A 20,587-nucleotide genomic window follows, 5' to 3' on the forward strand; every position below is an offset into this window, starting at 1 on the left:
ATATCACTATTATACAGCCCCATGGTTTAATATCACTATTATACAGCTCCACCATAGTTTAATATCACTATTATACAGCCCCATAGTTTAATATCACTATTATACAGCCCCATGGATTAAAATCACTATTATACAGCCTCATAGTTTAATATCACTATTATACAGCCCCATAGTTTAATACCACTATTATACAGCCCCATAGTTTAATATCACTATTATACAGACCCATAGTTTAATATCACTATTATACAGACCCATAGTTTAATATCACTATTATACAGCCCCATGGTTTAATATCACTATTATACAGCCCCATAGTTTAATATCACTATTATACAGCCCCATAGTTTAATACCACTATTATACAGCCCCATAGTTTAATATCACTATTATACAGACCCATAGTTTAATATCACTATTATACAGACCCATAGTTTAATATCACTATTATACAGCCCCATGGTTTAATATCACTATTATACAGACCCATAGTTTAATATCACTATTATACAGCCCCATGGTTTAATATCACTATTATACAGCCCCATGGTTTATTATCACTATTATACAGCCCCATGGTTTAATATCACTATTATACAGCCCCATAGTTTAATATCACTATTATACAGCCCCATAGTTTAATATCACTATTATACAACCCCATGGTTTAATATCACTATTATACAGCCCCATAGTTTAATATCACTATTATACAGCCCCACCATAATTTAATATCACTATTATACAGCCCCATGGTTTAATATCACTATTATACAGCCCCATAGTTTAATATCACTATTATACAGCCCCACCATAATTTAATATCACTATTATACAGCCCCATGGTTTAATATCACTATTACACAGCCCCATGGTTTAATATCACTATTATACAGCCCCATGGTTTAATATCACTATTATACAGCCCCAGAGTTTAATGTCACTATTATACAGCCCCATCATTTAATATCACTATTATACAGCCCCATAGTTTAATATCACTATTATACAGCCCCATAGTTTAATATCAATATTATACAGCCCCATGGTTTAATATCACTATTATACAACCCCATGGTTTAATATCACTATTATACAGCCCCATAGTTTAATATGACTATTATACAGCCCCACCATGGTTTAACATCACTATTATACAACCCCATGGTTTAATATCACTATTATACAGCCCCATAGTTTAATATCACTATTATACAGCCCCATAGTTTAATATCACTATTATACAGCCCCACCATGGTTTAACATCACTATTATACAGCCCCATGGTTTAATATCACTATTATACAGCCCCATGGTTTAATATCACTATTATACAGCCCCATGGTTTAATATCACTATTATACAGCCCCATAGTTTAATATCACTATTATACAGCCCCATAGTTTAATATCACTATTATACAGCCCCATAGTTTAATATCACTATTATACAGCCCCATAGTTTAATATCACTATTATACAGCCCCATAGTTTAATATCACTATTATACAGCCCCATGGATTAATATCACTATTATACAGCCCCATAGTTTAATATCACTATTACACAGCCCCATGGTTTAATATCACTATTACACAGCTCCTTAGTTTAACATCACAATTATACAGCCCCATAGTTTAACATCACTATTATACAGCTCCATTGTTTAATATCACTATTATACAGCCCCATAGTTTAATATCACTTTTATACAGCCCCATTGTTTAATATCACTATTATACAGCCCCATAGTTTAATATCACTATTATACAGCCCCATTGTTTAATATCACTATTATACAGCCCCATAGTTTCATATCACTATTATACAGCCCCACCATGGTTTAACATCACTATTATACAGCCCCATGGTTTAATATCACTATTATACAGCCCCATGGTTTAATATCACTATTATACAGCCACATAGTTTAATATCACTATTATACAGCCCCATAGTTTAATATCACTATTATACAGCCCCATTGTTTAATATCACTATTATACAGCCCCATAGTTTAATATCACTTTTATACAGCCCCATTGTTTAATATCACTATTATACAGCCCCATAGTTTAATATCACTATTATACAGCCCCATTGTTTAATATCACTATTATACAGCCCCATAGTTTAATATCACTATTATACAGCCCCATAGTTTAATATCACTATTATACAGTACCATAATTTAATATCACTATTATACAGCCCCATGGTTTAACATCACTATTATACAGCCCCATGGTTTAATATCACTATTATACAGCCCCATAGTTTAACATCACTATTATACAGTACCATAATTTAATATCACTATTATACAGCCCCATGGTTTAATATCACTATTATACAGCCCCATGGTTTAATATCACTATTATACAGCCCCATGGTTTAATATCACTATTATACAGCCCCACCATGGTTTAATATCATTATTATACAGCCCCATGGTTTAATATCACTATTATACAGCCCCATAGTTTAATACCACTATTATACAGCCCCATAGTTTAATATCACTATTATACAGCCCCATGGTTTAACATCACTATTATACAGTACCATAATTTAATATCACGATTATACAGCCCCATGGTTTAATATCACTATTATACAGACCCATAGTTTAATATCACTATTATACAGCCCCATAGTTTAATATCACTATTATACAGCCCCATAGTTTAATACCACTATTATACAGCCCCATAGTTTAATATCACTATTATACAGACCCATAGTTTAATATCACTATTATACAGACCCATAGTTTAATATCACTATTATACAGCCCCATGGTTTAATATCACTATTATACAGACCCATAGTTTAATATCACTATTATACAGCCCCATGGTTTAATATCACTATTATACAGCCCCATGGTTTATTATCACTATTATACAGCCCCATGGTTTAATATCACTATTATACAGCCCCATAGTTTAATATCACTATTATACAACCCCATGGTTTAATATCACTATTATACAGCCCCATAGTTTAATATCACTATTATACAGCCCCACCATAATTTAATATCACTATTATACAGCCCCATGGTTTAATATCACTATTATACAGCCCCATAGTTTAATATCACTATTATACAGCCCCACCATAATTTAATATCACTATTATACAGCCCCATGGTTTAATATCACTATTACACAGCCCCATGGTTTAATATCACTATTATACAGCCCCATGGTTTAATATCACTATTATACAGCCCCAGAGTTTAATGTCACTATTATACAGCCCCATCATTTAATATCACTATTATACAGCCCCATAGTTTAATATCACTATTATACAGCCCCATAGTTTAATATCAATATTATACAGCCCCATGGTTTAATATCACTATTATACAACCCCATGGTTTAATATCACTATTATACAGCCCCATAGTTTAATATCACTATTATACAGCCCCATAGTTTAATATGACTATTATACAGCCCCACCATGGTTTAACATCACTATTATACAACCCCATGGTTTAATATCACTATTATACAGCCCCATAGTTTAATATCACTATTTTACAGCCCCATAGTTTAATATCACTATTATACAGCCCCACAATGGTTTAACATCACTATTATACAGCCCCATGGTTTAATATCACTATTATACAGCCCCATGGTTTAATATCACTATTATACAGCCCCATGGTTTAATATCACTATTATACAGCCCCATAGTTTAATATCACTATTATACAGCCCCATAGTTTAATATCACTATTATACAGCCCCATAGTTTAATATCACTATTATACAGCCCCATAGTTTAATATCACTATTATACAGCCCCATAGTTTAATATCACTATTATACAGCCCCATGGATTAATATCACTATTATACAGCCCCATAGTTTAATATCACTATTACACAGCCCCATGGTTTAATATCACTATTACACAGCTCCTTAGTTTAACATCACAATTATACAGCCCCATAGTTTAACATCACTATTATACAGCCCCATTGTTTAATATCACTATTATACAGCCCCATAGTTTAATATCACTTTTATACAGCCCCATTGTTTAATATCACTATTATACAGCCCCATAGTTTAATATCACTATTATACAGCCCCATTGTTTAATATCACTATTATACAGCCCCATAGTTTCATATCACTATTATACAGCCCCACCATGGTTTAACATCACTATTATACAGCCCCATGGTTTAATATCACTATTATACAGCCCCATGGTTTAATATCACTATTATACAGCCACATAGTTTAATATCACTATTATACAGCCCCATAGTTTAATATCACTATTATACAGCCCCATTGTTTAATATCACTATTATACAGCCCCATAGTTTAATATCACTATTATACAGCCCCATTGTTTAATATCACTATTATACAGCCCCATAGTTTAATATCACTATTATACAGCCCCATAGTTTAATATCACTATTATACAGTACCATAATTTAATATCACTATTATACAGCCCCATGGTTTAACATCACTATTATACAGCCCCATGGTTTAATATCACTATTATACAGCCCCATAGTTTAACATCACTATTATACAGTACCATAATTTAATATCACTATTATACAGCCCCATGGTTTAATATCACTATTATACAGCCCCATGGTTTAATATCACTATTATACAGCCCCATGGTTTAATATCACTATTATACAGCCCCACCATGGTTTAATATCATTATTATACAGCCCCATGGTTTAATATCACTATTATACAGCCCCATAGTTTAATACCACTATTATACAGCCCCATAGTTTAATATCACTATTATACAGCCCCATGGTTTAACATCACTATTATACAGTACCATAATTTAATATCACTATTATACAGCCCCATGGTTTAATATCACTATTATACAGACCCATAGTTTAATATCACTATTATACAGCCCCATGGTTTAACATCACTATTATACAGCCCCATGGTTTAATATCACTATTATACAGCCCCATAGTTTAATATCACTATTATACAGCCCCATAGTTTAATATCACTATTATACAACCCCATAGTTTAATATCACCATTATACAACCCCATGGTTTAATATCACTATTATACAGCCCCATAGTTTAATATCACTATTATACAGCCCCATGGTTTAATATCACTATTATACAGCCCCATAGTTTAATATCACTATTATACAGCCCCACCATAATTTAATATCACTATTATACAGCCCCATGGTTTAATATCACTATTATACAGCCCCATAGTTTAATATCACTATTATACAGCCCCATGGTTTAATATCACTATTATACAGCCCCATGGTTTAATATCACTATTATACAGCCCCATAGTTTAATATCACTATTATACAGCCCCATAGTTTAATATCACTATTATACAGCCCCATGGTTTAATATCACTATTATACAGCCCCATGGTTTAATATCACTATTATACAGCCCCATAGTTTAATATCACTATTATACAGCCCCATGGTTTAATATCACTATTATACTTCCCCATAGTTTAATACCACTATTATACAGCCCCACCATGGTTTAATATCACTATTATACAGCCCCATAGTTTAATATCACTATTATACAGCCCCATGGTTTAATATCACTATTATACTTCCCCATAGTTTAATACCACTATTATACAGCCCCATAGTTTAATATCACTATTATACAGCCCCATAGTTTAATATCACTATTATACAGTACCATAATTTAATACCACTATTATACAGCCCCATGGTTTAATATCACTATTATACAGCCCCATAGTTTAATACCACTATTATACAGCCCCATAATTTAATATCACTATTATACAGCCCCATAGTTTAATACCACTATTATACAGCCCATAGTTTAATATCACTATTATACAGCCCCATGGTTTAATATCACTATTATACAGCCCCATGGTTTAATATCACTATTATACAGCCCCATGGTTTAATATCACTATTATACAGCCCCATAGTTTAATATCACTATTATACAGCCCATAGTTTAATATCACTATTATACAGCCCCATAGTTTAATATCACTATTATACAGCCCCATGGTTTAATATCACTATTATACAGCCCCATGGTTTAATATCACTATTATACAGCCCCATGGTTTAATATCACTATTATACTTCCCCATAGTTTAATATCACTATTATACAGCCCCATAGTTTAATACCACTATTATACAGCCCCACCATGGTTTAATACCACTATTATACAGCCCCATAGTTTAATATCACTATTATACAGCCCCATGGTTTAACATCACTATCATACAGTACCATAATTGTAGCGATGCCCTGATATGAGTTAGTATGAAGAAGAGGGGAAGGATTATGAGCTATAGGGTCTAGAATACTGACCTCTGTAGCGATGCCCTGTGTGGAGCCGTGGTCCAGCAGGTATCTGACCACCTTCTGATGATTCTCCTGAGCAGCCATGTACAGAGGAGTGAAGCCGTTCTACAGGAGACACACGACATACTGGTTAGTCAGTAATACAGACAATACAGCCATTATTACAGTACATTATTACAGTAATACAGACAATACAGCCATTATTACAGTACATTATTAAAGTAATACAGACAATACAGCCATTACAGTACATTATTATAGTAATACAGACAATACAGCCATTATTACAGTACATTATTATAGTAATACAGACAATACAGCCATTATTACAGTACAGTATTATAGTAATACAGACAATACAGCCATTATTACAGTACATTATTACAGTAATACAGACAATACAGCCATTATCACAGTAATACAGACAATACAGCCATTATTACAGTACATTATTATAGTAATACAGACAATACAGCCATTATTACAGTACATTATTATAGTAATACAGACAATACAGCCATTATTACAGTACATTATTACAGTAATACAGACAATACAGCCATTATCACAGGTATACAGACAATACAGCCATTATTACAGTACATTATTACAGTAATACAGACAATACAGCCATTATCACAGTACATTATTACAGTAATACAGACAATACAGCCATTATCACAGTACATTATTACAGTAATACAGACAATACAGCCATTATTACAGTACATGATTATAATAATACAGACAATACCGCCATTATTACAGTACATTATTATAGTAATACAGACACAATACAAATCAAAACAAATTGTATTTGTCACATGCACCAAATACAACAGGCGTAGACCTTACCGTGAAATGCTTACTTACATGCCGTTAAGCAACAATGCAGTTTGTTACTAAATAAACTGAAGTTTAAAATATCTAATCAATCACATGCTAACACAAGAAATGTACATAACAATAACGAGGCTATATACAGGGTATTACGGTACAGAGTCAATGTGGAAGCTATATACAGGGTATTACGGTACAGAGTCAATGTGGAGGCTATATACATGGGTATTACGGTACAGAGTCAATGTGGAGGCTATATACAGGGTATTACGGTACAGAGTCAATGTGGAGACTATATACAGGGTATTACGGTACAGAGTCAATGTGGAGAGTATATACAGGGTGTTACGGTACAGAGTCAATGTGGAGGCTATATACAGGGGGTACCGGTACAGAGTCAATGTGGAGGCTATATACAGGGTATTACGGTACAGAGTCAATGTGGAGGCTATATACAGGGTATTACGGTACAGAGTCAATGTGGAGGCTATATACAGGGTATTACGGTACAGAGTCAATGTGGAGGCTATATACAGGGGGGTACCGGTACAGAGTCAATGTGGAGGCTATATACAGGGGGTACCGGTACAGAGTTAATGTGGAGGCTATATACAGGGGGGTACTGGTACAGAGTCAATGTGGAGGCTATATACAGGGTATTACGGTACAGAGTCAATGTGGAGACTATATACAGGGTATTACGGTACAGAGTCAATGTGGAGAGTATATACAGGGTGTTACGGTACAGAGTCAATGTGGAGGCTATATACAGGGGGTACCGGTACAGAGTCAATGTGGAGGCTATATACAGGGTATTACGGTACAGAGTCAATGTGGAGGCTATATACAGGGTATTACGGTACAGAGTCAATGTGGAGGCTATATACAGGGTATTACGGTACAGAGTCAATGTGGAGGCTATATACAGGGGGTACCGGTACAGAGTCAATGTGGAGGCTATATACAGGGGGTACCGGTACAGAGTTAATGTGGAGGCTATATACAGGGGGGTACTGGTACAGAGTCAATGTGGAGGCTATATACAGGGGGTACCGGTACAGAGTCAATGTGGAGGCTATATACAGGGGGGTACCGGTACAGAGTCAATGTGGAGGCTATATACAGGGGGTACCGGTACAGAGTCAATGTGGAGGCTATATACAGGGGGTACCGGTACAGAGTCAATGTGGAGGCTATATACAGGGGGTACCGGTACAGAGTCAATGTGGAGGCTATATACAGGGTGTTATGGTACAGAGTCAATGTGGAGGCTATATACAGGGGGTACCGGTACAGAGTCAATGTGGAGGGGTATAGGTTAATCGAGGTAATCTGTAAACTGGCTATGCATAGATAATAAACAACGAGCCAGCAGCTACTCTTCCTGGGGTTTATTTTGGTATTTTGGATCCCCATTAGTTCCTGCCAAGGCAGCGGCTACTCTTCCTGGGGTTTATTATGGATCCCCGTTAGTTCCTGCCAAGGCAGCAGCTACTCTTCCTGGGGTTTATTATGGATCCCCCTTAGTTCCTGCCAAGGCAGCAGCTACTCTTCGTGGGGTTTATTATGGATCCCCATTAGTTCCTGCCAAGGCAGCAGCTACGCTTCCTGGGGTTTATTATGGATCCCCATTAGTTCCTGCCAAGGCAGCAGCTACTCTTCCTGGGGTTTATTATGGATCCCCATTAGTTCCTGCCAAGGCAGCAGCTACTCTTCCTGGGGTTTATTATGGATCCCCATTAGCTGCTGCCTTGGCAGGAACTACTCTTCCTGGGGTTTATTATGGATCCCCATTAGTTCCTGCCAAGGCAGCAGCTACTCTTCCTGGGGTTTATTATAGATCCCCCATTAGTTCCTGCCAAGGCAGCAGATACTCTTCCTGGGGTTTATTATGGATCCCCGTTAGTTCCTGCCAAGGCAGCAGCTACTCTTCCTGGGGGCCGAACGTATTATAGCTTGGTCCTTTCAACATGTCAATACCTCTCACAAATACAAGTAGTGATGAAGTCAATCTCTCTTCCACGTTGAGCCAGGAGAGATTGACATGTCATGTTAGCTCTCCGTGTACTTATTTATTATCCTTTTTTTGTACGTTTAATTCTTTTTCTCCCCAATTGGTAGTTCCAGTCTTGTCCCATCGCTGCTACTCCTGTACGGACTCGGGAGAGGCGAAGGTCGAGAGCCATCCGTCCTCCGAAACACGACCCTACCCAGCTGCACTGCTTTTTTGACACAATGCTCGCTTAACCCGGAAGCCAGCCGCACCAATGCAATGTGTCGTAGGAAACACATCGTCCAACTGGTGATTGTGTCAGCGTGCATGCACCCGGCCCGCCACAGGAGTTGCTAGAGCGCGATGGGACAAGGACATCCCGGTCAGCCAGACCCTCCCCTAACCCGGACAATGCTGGGCCAATTGTGCGCAGCCTCATGAGGCCCTCCGATTTGACACAATGAACTCTGTCTGAAAAGTAGTTGGTGAACCAGGCGAGGCAGTCATTTGAGAAGCCAAGGCCTTTGAGTCTGTCGATAAGAATGCGGTGATTGACAGAGTCGAAAGCCTTGGCCAGGTCGATGAAGATGGCTGCCCAGTACTGTTTGTTATTGATGGCAGTTATGATATTGTTTAGGACCTTGAGCGTGGATGAGGTGCACCCATGACCAGCTCGGAAACCAGATTGCATAGCAGAGATGGTACGGTGGGATTCGAAATGGTCGGTGATCTGTTTGTTAACTTGGCTTTCGAAGATTTTAGAAAGGCAGGGTAGGATGGATATAGCTCTGTAGCAGTTTGAAGAGGGGGATGACCGCGGCAGCTTTCCAATCTTTGGGGATCTCAGACGATACAAAAGAGAGGTTGAATAGGCTAGTAATAGGAGTTGCAACAATTTCGAACTGCAGCTCTTTGTTAAGTATCGCAGTCATTTCAGTCGCTGTAGTAGCTGATGTGTATAGTGTTGAGTCATCCACATACATACACACACTGGCTTTACTCAAACCAGTGGCATGTCATTAGTACCTTGTACCCTTGTACCCTTGCAGAAAGACTCTACTAATACCCAGTGTATATAGCCAAGTTATTACCTTGTACCCTTGTACCCTTGCAGATAGACTCTACTAATACCCAGTGTATATAGCCAAGTTATTGTTACTCATTGCTTATTTATTCCTCATGTTATTATTTTTATATTATTTTCCTCTCTGCATTGTTGGGAAAGGCCCATAAGCATTTCACTGTTAGTCTACATCTGTTATTTACATTACGCAGCTAAGACTGTGGGTGTGTCTAAAGGGGGCGGTCCTAGACTCACCTGAGACTGTGGGTGTGTCTAAAATGGGGAGGTCCTAGACTCACCTGAGACTGTGGGTGCATCTAAAAGGGGGTGGTCCTAGACTCACCTGAGACTGTGGGTGTGTCTAAAATGGGGAGGTCCTAGACTCACCTGAGACTGTGGGTGCATCTAAAAGGGGGTGGTCCTAGACTCACCTGAGACTGTGGGTGTGTCTAAAATGGGGTGGTCCTAGACTCACCTGAGACTGTGGGTGTGTCTAAAATGGGGAGGTCCTAGACTCACCTGAGACTGTGGGTGTGTCTAAAAGGGGGTGGTCCTAGACTCACCTGTGATTGTGCGTTGATGTTGGCTCCGCTGGTCACCAGCTCCTTCACTACATCCACCTGACCAGCCAGAGACGCTATGTGGAGAGCTGTGTTCCCTTTCTGGAAAGACAGGAAGGGATGAGTGAGTGAGTGAGTGAGTGAGTGAGTGAGTGAGTGAGTGAGTGAGTGAGTGAGTGAGTGAGTGTGAGTGAGTGAATGAGTGAGTGAGTGAGTGAGTAAATGAGTGAGTGAGTGAGTGAGTGAGTGAGTGAGTGAGTGAGTGAATGAGTGAGTGAGTGAGTGAGTAAATGAGTGAGTGAGTGAGTGAGTGAGTGAGTGAGATGGGTGGGGAGTATTTGAGGGGGTATTAGGGTATAACAGAGAGAGGAATGTCAGTGAGATAATGTGTCATGTCAGTCAGGAACAGCCACTGTTCTGTTACTTCCTCTATTATCCTCTACATATAACTGTTCTGTTACTTCCTCTATTATCCTCTACATATAACTGTTCTGTTACTTCCGCTATTATCCTCTACATATAATACAGGATGTGGCCCAAATGGCATCCTATTTCCTACATAGTGCACTCCTTTTAACCAGCGCTCTATAGGGAACCACGTGGGACTCAGCCATACCGTGTGTAGATACCTCTCCTTCCTCAACAGCTCCATGTCTTCCTCATACACAACTAACCCTGGGGACATACTGCTGATGGTATAGGAGTAGAGAGTAGTAACATAGACCAGGACTTCATCATAATGTAGGATCCTCTAACACTACTAACCCTGGGGACATACTGCTCTGCTCTGATAGGCTGAGACAGCATGGTACTGTCGGCTCTCTGCTCTGATAGGCTGAGACAGGATGTTACTGCCGGCTCTCTGCTCTGATAGGCTGAGACAGCATGGTACTGCCGGCTCTCTGCTCTGATAGGCTGAGACAGCATGGTACTGCCGGCTCTCTGCTCTAATAGGCTGAGACAGCATGGTACTGCCGGCTCTCTGCTCTGATAGGCTGAGACAGCATGGTACTGCCGTCTCTCTGCTCTGATAGGCTGAGACAGCATGGTACTGCCGGCTCTCTGCTCTGATAGACCCAGTAATATGTCACAGCTCAATATCAGCTCTCTGATAGGCCCATTAATATGATGTCACAGCTCTCTCTCAGCTCTCTGATAGGCCCATTACTATGATGTCACAGCTCTCTGATAGGCCCATTCATATGATGTCACAGCTTTAACTCAGCTCTCTGATAGGCCAATGAACTGTGGTGTCAACAACAGTGACACATCCTGCATCCCAAATGGCATCCTATTCTCTATGTAGTGCAATACCTATACCTCCTCCCTATAGGCTACCAGACAGACTCCTCCCTCCATCCTCCCTATAGGCTACCAGTCAGACTCCTCCCTCCATCCTCCCTATAGGCTACCAGACAGAGACAGACTCCTCCCTCCATCCTCCCTATAGGCTACCAGACAGACTCCTCCCTCCATCCTCCCTATAGGCTACCAGACAGACTCCTCCCTCCATCCTCCCTATAGGCTACCAGTCAGAATCCTCCCTCCATCCTCCCTATAGGCTACCAGACAGACTCCTCCCTCCATCCTCCCTATAGGCTACCAGACAGACTCCTCCCTCCATCCTCCCTATAGGCTACCAGACAGACTCCTCCCTCCATCCTCCCTATAGGCTACCAGTCAGACTCCTCCCTCCATCCTCCCTATAGGCTACCAGTCAGACTCCTCCCTCCATCCTCCCTATAGGCTACCAGACAGACTCCTCCCTCCATTCTCCCTATAGGCTACCAGTCAGACTCCTCCCTCCATCCTCCCTATAGGCTACCAGACAGACTCCTCCCTCCATCCTCCCTATAGGCTACCAGACAGACTCCTCCCTCCATCCTCCCTATAGGCTACCAGACAGAGACAGACTCCTCCCTCCATCCTCCCTATAGGCTACCAGTCAGACTCCTCCCTCCATCCTCCCTATAGGCTACCAGTCAGAGACAGACTCCTCCCTCCATCCTCCCTATAGGCTACCAGTCAGACTCCTCCCTCCATCCTCCCTATAGGCTACCAGTCAGACTCCTCCCTCCATCCTCCCTATAGGCTACCAGACAGACTCCTCCCTCCATCCTCCCTATAGGCTACCAGACAGACTCCTCCCTCCATCCTCCCTATAGGCTACCAGACAGAGACAGACTCCTCCCTCCATCCTCCCTATAGGCTACCAGTCAGAGACAGACTCCTCCCTCCATCCTCCCTATAGGCTACCAGACAGAGACAGACTCCTCCCTCCATCCTCCCTATAGGCTACCAGTCAGAGACAGACTCCTCCCTCCATCCTCCCTATAGGCTACCAGACAGAGACAGACTCCTCCCTCCATCCTCCCTATAGGCTACCAGTCAGACTCCTCCCTCCATCCTCCCTATAGGCTACCAGACAGACTCCTCCCTCCATCCTCCCTATAGGCTACCAGACAGAGACAGACTCCTCCCTCCATCCTCCCTATAGGCTACCAGTCAGAATCCTCCCTCCATCCTCCCTATAGGCTACCAGTCAGAGACAGACTCCTCCCTCCATCCTCCCTATAGGCTACCAGACAGAGACAGACTCCTCCCTCCATCCTCCCTATAGGCTACCAGTCAGAGACAGACTCCTCCCTCCATCCTCCCTATAGGCTACCAGACAGAGACAGACTCCTCCCTCCATCCTCCCTATAGGCTACCAGTCAGACTCCTCCCTCCATCCTCCCTATAGGCTACCAGACAGAGACAGACTCCTCCCTCCATCCTCCCTATAGGCTACCAGACAGAGACAGACTCCTCCCTCCATCCTCCCTATAGGCTACCAGACAGAGACAGACTCCTCCCTCCATCCTCCCTATAGGCTACCAGACAGAGACAGACTCCTCCCTCCATCCTCCCTATAGGCTACCAGACAGACTCCTCCCTCCATCCTCCCTATAGGCTACCAGACAGAGACAGACTCCTCCCTCCATCCTCCCTATAGGCTACCAGTCAGACTCCTCCCTCCATCCTCCCTATAGGCTACCAGACAGACTCCTCCCTCCATCCTCCCTATAGGCTACCAGTCAGGGACAGACTCCTCCCTCCATCCTCCTTATAGGCTACCAGTCAGAGACAGACTCCTCCCTCCATCCTCCCTATAGGCTACCAGTCAGAGACAGACTCCTCCCTCCATCCTCCCTATAGGCTACCAGTCAGACTCCTCCCTCCATCCTCCCTATAGGCTACCAGTCAGAGACAGACTCCTCCCTCCATCCTCCCTATAGGCTACCAGTCAGGGCTCCGCCCTCCATCCTCCCTATAGGCTACCAGTCAGGGCTCCTCCCTCCATCCTCCCTATAGGCTACCAGTCAGGGACAGACTCCTCCCTCCATCCTCCCTATAGGCTACCAGTCAGGCTCCTCCCTCCATCCTCCCTATAGGCTACCAGACAGACTCCTCCCTCCATCCTCCCTATAGGCTACCAGTCAGAGACAGACTCCTCCCTCCATCCTCCCTATAGGCTACCAGTCAGGGCTCCTCCCTCCATCTTCCCTATAGGCTACCAGTCAGGGACAGACTCCTCCCTCCATCCTCCCTATAGGCTACCAGTCAGGGCTCCTCCTATCTTGTTATCTATCTCTCAGAGGAGGAGAGGGGCGGGGCTAACCTTAGTTGCAGCGTCCACATTGGCTCCCAGCTTGATGAGGTGTGTGACCACCTCGGCATGGCCCTCTTTAGAGGCCAGGTGGAGGGCGTTGAGGCCATTCTACAGCAGGACAGAGAATACAGAGAGATACAGGTGAACACAGACACATCAGGAGCTATGGATTATCAACATCACAACATTTACAAATAACTAATGTAGTTTAGGGGTCAGAGCTTAGGGGTTAGGGGTCAGAGTTTAAGGGTCAGAGCTTAGGGGTCAGAGCTTAGGGGTTAGGGGTCAGAGCTTAGGGGTTAGGGGTCAGAGTTTAAGGGTCAGAGCTTAGGGGTTAGGAGTCAGAGTTTAGGGGTCAGAGCTTAGGGGTCAGAGGTTAGGGGTTAGGGGTCAACGCTTAGGGGTTAGGGGTCAGAGTTTAGGGGTCAGAGCTTAGGGGTCAGAGCTTAGGGGTTAGGGGTCAGAGCTTAGGGGTCAGAGTTTAGGGGTCAGAGCTTAGGGGTTAGGGGTCAGAGTTTAGGGGTTAGGGGTCAGAGGTTAGGGGTCAGAGCTTAGGGGTTAGGGGTCAGCGCTTAGGGGTCAGAGGTTAGGGGTTAGAGCTTAGGGGTTAGGGGTCACAGCTTAGGGGTTAGGGGTCAGAGTTTAGGGGTTAGGGGTCAGAGTTTAGGGGTTAGAGGTCAGAGCTTAGGGGTTAGGGGTCAGAGTTTAGGGGTTAGGGGTCAGAGTTTAGGGGTTAGGGGTCAGAATTTAGGGGTTAGGGGTCAGAGCTTAGGGGTTAGGGGTCAGAGCTTAGGGGTTAGGGGTCAGAGCTTAGGGGTTAGGGGTCAGAGCTTAGGGGTCAGAGTTTAGGGGTTAGGGGTCAGAGCTTAGGGGTCAGAGTTTAGGGGTTAGGGGTCAGAGTTTAGGGGTTAGGGGTCAGAGCTTAGGGGTTAGGGGTCAGAGCTTAGGGGTTAGGGGTCAGAGTTTAGGGGTTAGGGGTCAGAGTTTAGGGGTTAGGGTCAGAGCTTAGGGGTTAGGGGTCAGAGCTTAGGGGTTAGGGGTCAGAGTTTAGGGGTTAGGGGTCAGAGCTTAGGGGTCAGAGTTTAGGTGTTAGGGGTCAGAGCTTAGGGGTTAGAGCTTAGGGGTTAGGGGTCAGAGCTTAGGGGTTAGGGGTCAGAGTTTAGGGGTTAGGGGTCAGAGTTTAGGGGTTAGGGGTCAGAGCTTAGGGGTCAGAGCTTAGGGGTTAGGGGTCAGAGTTTAGGGGTCAGAGCTTAGGGGTTAGAGCTTAGGGGTTAGGAGTCAGAGTTTAGGGGTTAGGGGTTAGAGCTTAGGAGTCAGAGTTTAGGGGTTAGGGGTCAGAGTTTAGGGGTCAGAGCTTAGGGGTTAGGGGTCAGAGTTTAGGGGTCAGAGCTTAGGGGTTAGGGGTCAGAGTTTAGGGGTTAGGGGTCAGAGCTTAGGGGTTAGGGGTCAGAGCTTAGGGGTTAGGGGTCAGAGTTTAGGGGTTAGGGGTTAGAGCGTTGGGCCAGTAACAAAAAGGTTGCTTGATCAAATCCCCCGAGCTGACAAGGTATAAATCTAAACATTTTTTAAAGGGGTCAGAGCTTCGGAGTCATTGTTAGGGACTGACCTGGTTACAGATGTTGATTTCAACCCCAGTCTAGAGGGTTAGGGGTTAGGGGTCATGGTTAGGGACTGACCTGGTTACAGATGTTGATTTTGACCCCAGTCTAGATGGTTAGGTTTAAGGGGTTAGGGGTCATGGTTAGGGGTTAGGCTTTAGGGGTCATGGTTAGGGGTTAGGTTTAAGGGGTCATGGTTAGGGGTTAGGTTTAAGGGGTCATGGTTAGGGGTTAGGCTTTAGGGGTCATGGTTAGGGACTGACCTGGTTACAGATGTTGATTTCGACCCCAGTCTTCAGGTAATCCAAAGCCTTCTCTAGGTTCCCTGCCCGGGCTGCTCTCAAGTAGCTGGCATTACTGTCAATCTGGAACACACAGAGATATCCCTAGGTTACTACACACACACACACACACACAGAGATCACCTAGGTTACTACACACACACACACACACAGAGATCACCTAGGTTACAACACACACACACACACACACACACACACACACACACACACACACACACACACACACACACACACACACACACACACACACACCACCTAGGTTACTACACACACACACACACACACACACACAGAGATCACCTAGGTTACTACACACACACACACACACACACACACACACACACACACACACAGAGATCACCTAGGTTACTACACACACACACACACACACACAGAGATCACCTGGGTTACTACACACACACACACAGAGATCACCTAGGTTACTACACACACACACACACACACACAGAGATCACCTAGGTTACTACACACACACACACACACACACACACACACACACACACACACACACACACACACACACACACACACACACACACACACACACACACACACATACATACAGAGATCACCTAGGTTACTACACACACACACACAGAGATCACCTAGGTTACTACACACACACACACACACACACACACACAGAGATCACCTAGGTTACTACACACACACACACACAGATCACCTAGGTTACTACACACACACACACACAGAGATCACCTAGGTTACTACACACACACACACACACAGAGAGATCACCTAGGTTACGATCTACACCGACTGGACATGTGACACGCGTCGTTGTAAGGATGGTCGGACCAAGGTGCAGCGTGGTAGGCTAACATTTTACTTTTATTAAAAATGAACACCGACAAAACAACAAAATACAAAACAAACGTAAAGTTCTGCAGGCTACACAGCAACTATGCAAAAACAAGATCCCACAAACTAAGGTGGGAAAAAGGCTGCCTAAGTATGATCCCCAATCAGAGACAACGATGGACAGCTGCCTCTGATTGGGAACCACACCCGGCAAACAAATAAATACAAAAACTAGAATGCCCACCCAAATCACACCCTGACCTAACCAAGTAGAGAAATAAAAAGGCTCTCAGGGCGTGACAGGACAAAACATGAGTACCCCATGTATACTGCAGTCAAACACACAGAGATCACACACACACACACACACACACACACACACACACACACACACACACACACACACACACACACACACACACACACACACACACACGACAGTTAGTACACCATGTATAACAGACAGTAGTCCCTGATTAACAGACTGTAGTCCCTGATTAACAGACCGTAGTCCCTGATTAACAGACAGTAGTCCCTGCTGATTAACAGACAGTAGTCCCTGCTGATTAACAGACAGTAGTCCCTGATTAACAGACAGTAGTCCCTGCTGATTAACAGACAGTAGTCCCTGATTAACAGACAGTAGTCCCTGCTGATTAACAGACAGTAGTCCCTGCTGATTAACAGACAGTAGTCCCTGATTAACAGACAGTAGTCCCTGATTAACAGACAGTCGTCCCTGATTAACAGACAGTAGTCCCTGCTGATTAACAGACAGTAGTCCCTGATTAACAGACAGTAGTCCCTGATTAACAGACAGTAGTCCCTGATTAACAGACAGTAGTCCCTGCTGATTAACAGACAGTAGTCCCTGCTGATTAACAGACAGTAGTCCCTGCTGATTAACAGACAGTAGTCCCTGCTGATTAACAGACAGTAGTCTCTGATTATCAGACAGTAGTCCCTGATTAACAGACAGTAGTCCCTGATTAACAGACAGTAGTCCCTGCTGATTAACAGACAGTAGTCCCTGATTAACAGACAGTAGTCCCTGATTAACAGACAGTAGTCCCTGATTAACAGACAGTAGTCCCTGCTGATTAACAGACAGTAGTCCCTGCTGATTAACAGACAGTAGTCCCTGCTGATTAACAGACAGTAGTCTCTGATTAACAGACAGTAGTCCCTGATTAACAGACAGTAGTCCCTGATTAACAGACAGTAGTCCCTGATTAACAGACAGTAGTCCCTGCTGATTAACAGACAGTAGTCCCTGCTGATTAACAGACAGTAGTCCCTGCTGATTAACAGACAGTAGTCTCTGATTATCAGACAGTAGTCCCTGATTAACAGACAGTAGTCCCTGATTAACAGACAGTAGTCCCTGCTGATTAACAGACAGTAGTCCCTGATTAACAGACAGTAGTCCCTGATTAACAGACAGTCGTCCCTGATTAACAGACAGTAGTCCCTGCTGATTAACAGACAGTAGTCCCTGATTAACAGACAGTAGTCCCTGCTGATTAACAGACAGTAGTCCCTGATTAACAGACAGTAGTCCCTGCTGATTAACAGACAGTAGTCCCTGATTAACAGACAGTAGTCCCTGATTAACAGACAGTAGTCCCTGCTGCTGTAATACAGTACCTCGGCTACCTGCCAGGGAGACAGACAGAGAGACAGATGCCATGCCAACATTATAGCTGGCCCTGTGCACTGTTTGTCTGATAGACATGCTGTATGATTAGCATTGTGCAGATACAGCAGATTACTGAGTGGTGTTATGGAGAATATGAGTAAATTCTAGGCTGTAAACAGATAGTAATATCTGGGCTGTAAACAGATAGTAATATCTGGGCTGTAAACAGACAGTAATATCTGGGCTGTAAACAGGTAGTCATATCTGGGCTGTAAACAGATAGTAATATCTGGGCTGTAAACAGGTAGTAATATCTGGGCTGTAAACAGGTAGTAATATCTGGGCTGTAAACAGATAGTAATATCTGGGCTGTAAACAGACAGTAATATCTGGGCTGTAAACAGGTAGTAATATCTGGGCTGTAAACAGGTAGTAATATCTGGGCTGTAAACAGACAGTAATATCTGGGCTGTAAACAGGTAGTAATATCTGGGCTGTAAACAGATAGTAATATCTGGGCTGTAAACAGGTAGTAATATCTGGGCTGTAAACAGGTAGTCATATCTGGGCTGTAAACAGATAGTCATATCTGGGCTGTAAACAGGTAGTAATATCTGGGCTGTAAACAGGTAGTAATATCTGGGCTGTAAACAGATAGTAATATCTGGGCTGTAAACAGGTAGTAATATCTGGGCTGTAAACAGATAGTAATATCTGGGCTGTAAACAGACAGTAATATCTGGGCTGTAAACAGGTAGTCATATCTGGGCTGTAAACAGATAGTAATATCTGGGCTGTAAACAGGTAGTAATATCTGGGCTGTAAACAGGTAGTCATATCTGGGCTGTAAACAGATAGTAATATCTGGGCTGTAAACAGGTAGTAATATCTGGGCTGTAAACAGATAGTAATATCTGGGCTGTAAACAGACAGTAATATCTGGGCTGTAAACAGGTAGTAATATCTGGGCTGTAAACAGGTAGTAATATCTGGGCTGTAACAGACAGTAATATCTGGGCTGTAAACAGGTAGTAATATCTGGGCTGTAAACAGATAGTAATATCTGGGCTGTAAACAGGTAGTAATATCTGGGCTGTAAACAGGTAGTCATATCTGGGCTGTAAACAGATAGTCATATCTGGGCTGTAAACAGGTAGTAATATCTGGGCTGTAAACAGGTAGTAATATCTGGGCTGTAAACAGATAGTAATATCTGGGCTGTAAACAGGTAGTAATATCTGGGCTGTAAACAGACAGTAATATCTGGGCTGTAAACAGACAGTAATATCTGGGCTGTAAACAGATAGTAATATCTGGGCTGTAAACAGATAGTAATATCTGGGCTGTAAACAGATAGTAATATCTGGGCTGTAAACAGATAGTAATATCTGGGCTGTAAACAGGTAGTAATATCTGGGCTGTAAACAGACAGTAATATCTGGGCTGTAAACAGATAGTAATATCTGGGCTGTAAACAGACAGTAATATCTGGTCTGTAAACAGGTAGTAATATCTGGGCTGTAAACAGGTAGTATTATCTGGGCTGTAAACAGATAGTAATATCTGGGCTGTAAACAGGCAGTAATATCTGGGCTGTAAACAGGTAGTCATATCTGGGCTGTAAACAGGTAGTATTATCTGGGCTGTAAACAGACAGTAATATCTGGGCTGTAAACAGGTAGTAATATCTGGACTGGAAGGTGTGTCTCTCTGATCTGATC

At 42.8% G+C, this 20,587-nt stretch overlaps 1 protein-coding gene across 1 annotated transcript in view; it reads right to left on the reverse strand.

The window, feature by feature from the left end:
- The window catches only part of LOC115189573 (ankyrin-3), a gene marked incomplete in the record, with an annotated part of 261,846 nt that overhangs the window by 222,339 nt on the left and 18,920 nt on the right, over positions 1-20,587 (reverse strand). The window contains 4 exon segments of the mRNA XM_029748190.1: positions 6,383-6,481; positions 10,836-10,934; positions 14,494-14,592; positions 16,346-16,447. Of these exon segments, the coding sequence (XP_029604050.1) occupies positions 6,383-6,481; positions 10,836-10,934; positions 14,494-14,592; positions 16,346-16,447 (399 nt within the window).

The sequence above is a fragment of the Salmo trutta genome, unplaced genomic scaffold (assembly GCF_901001165.1).
Source record: "Salmo trutta unplaced genomic scaffold, fSalTru1.1, whole genome shotgun sequence".
Lineage (NCBI taxonomy): Eukaryota > Metazoa > Chordata > Actinopteri > Salmoniformes > Salmonidae > Salmo > Salmo trutta.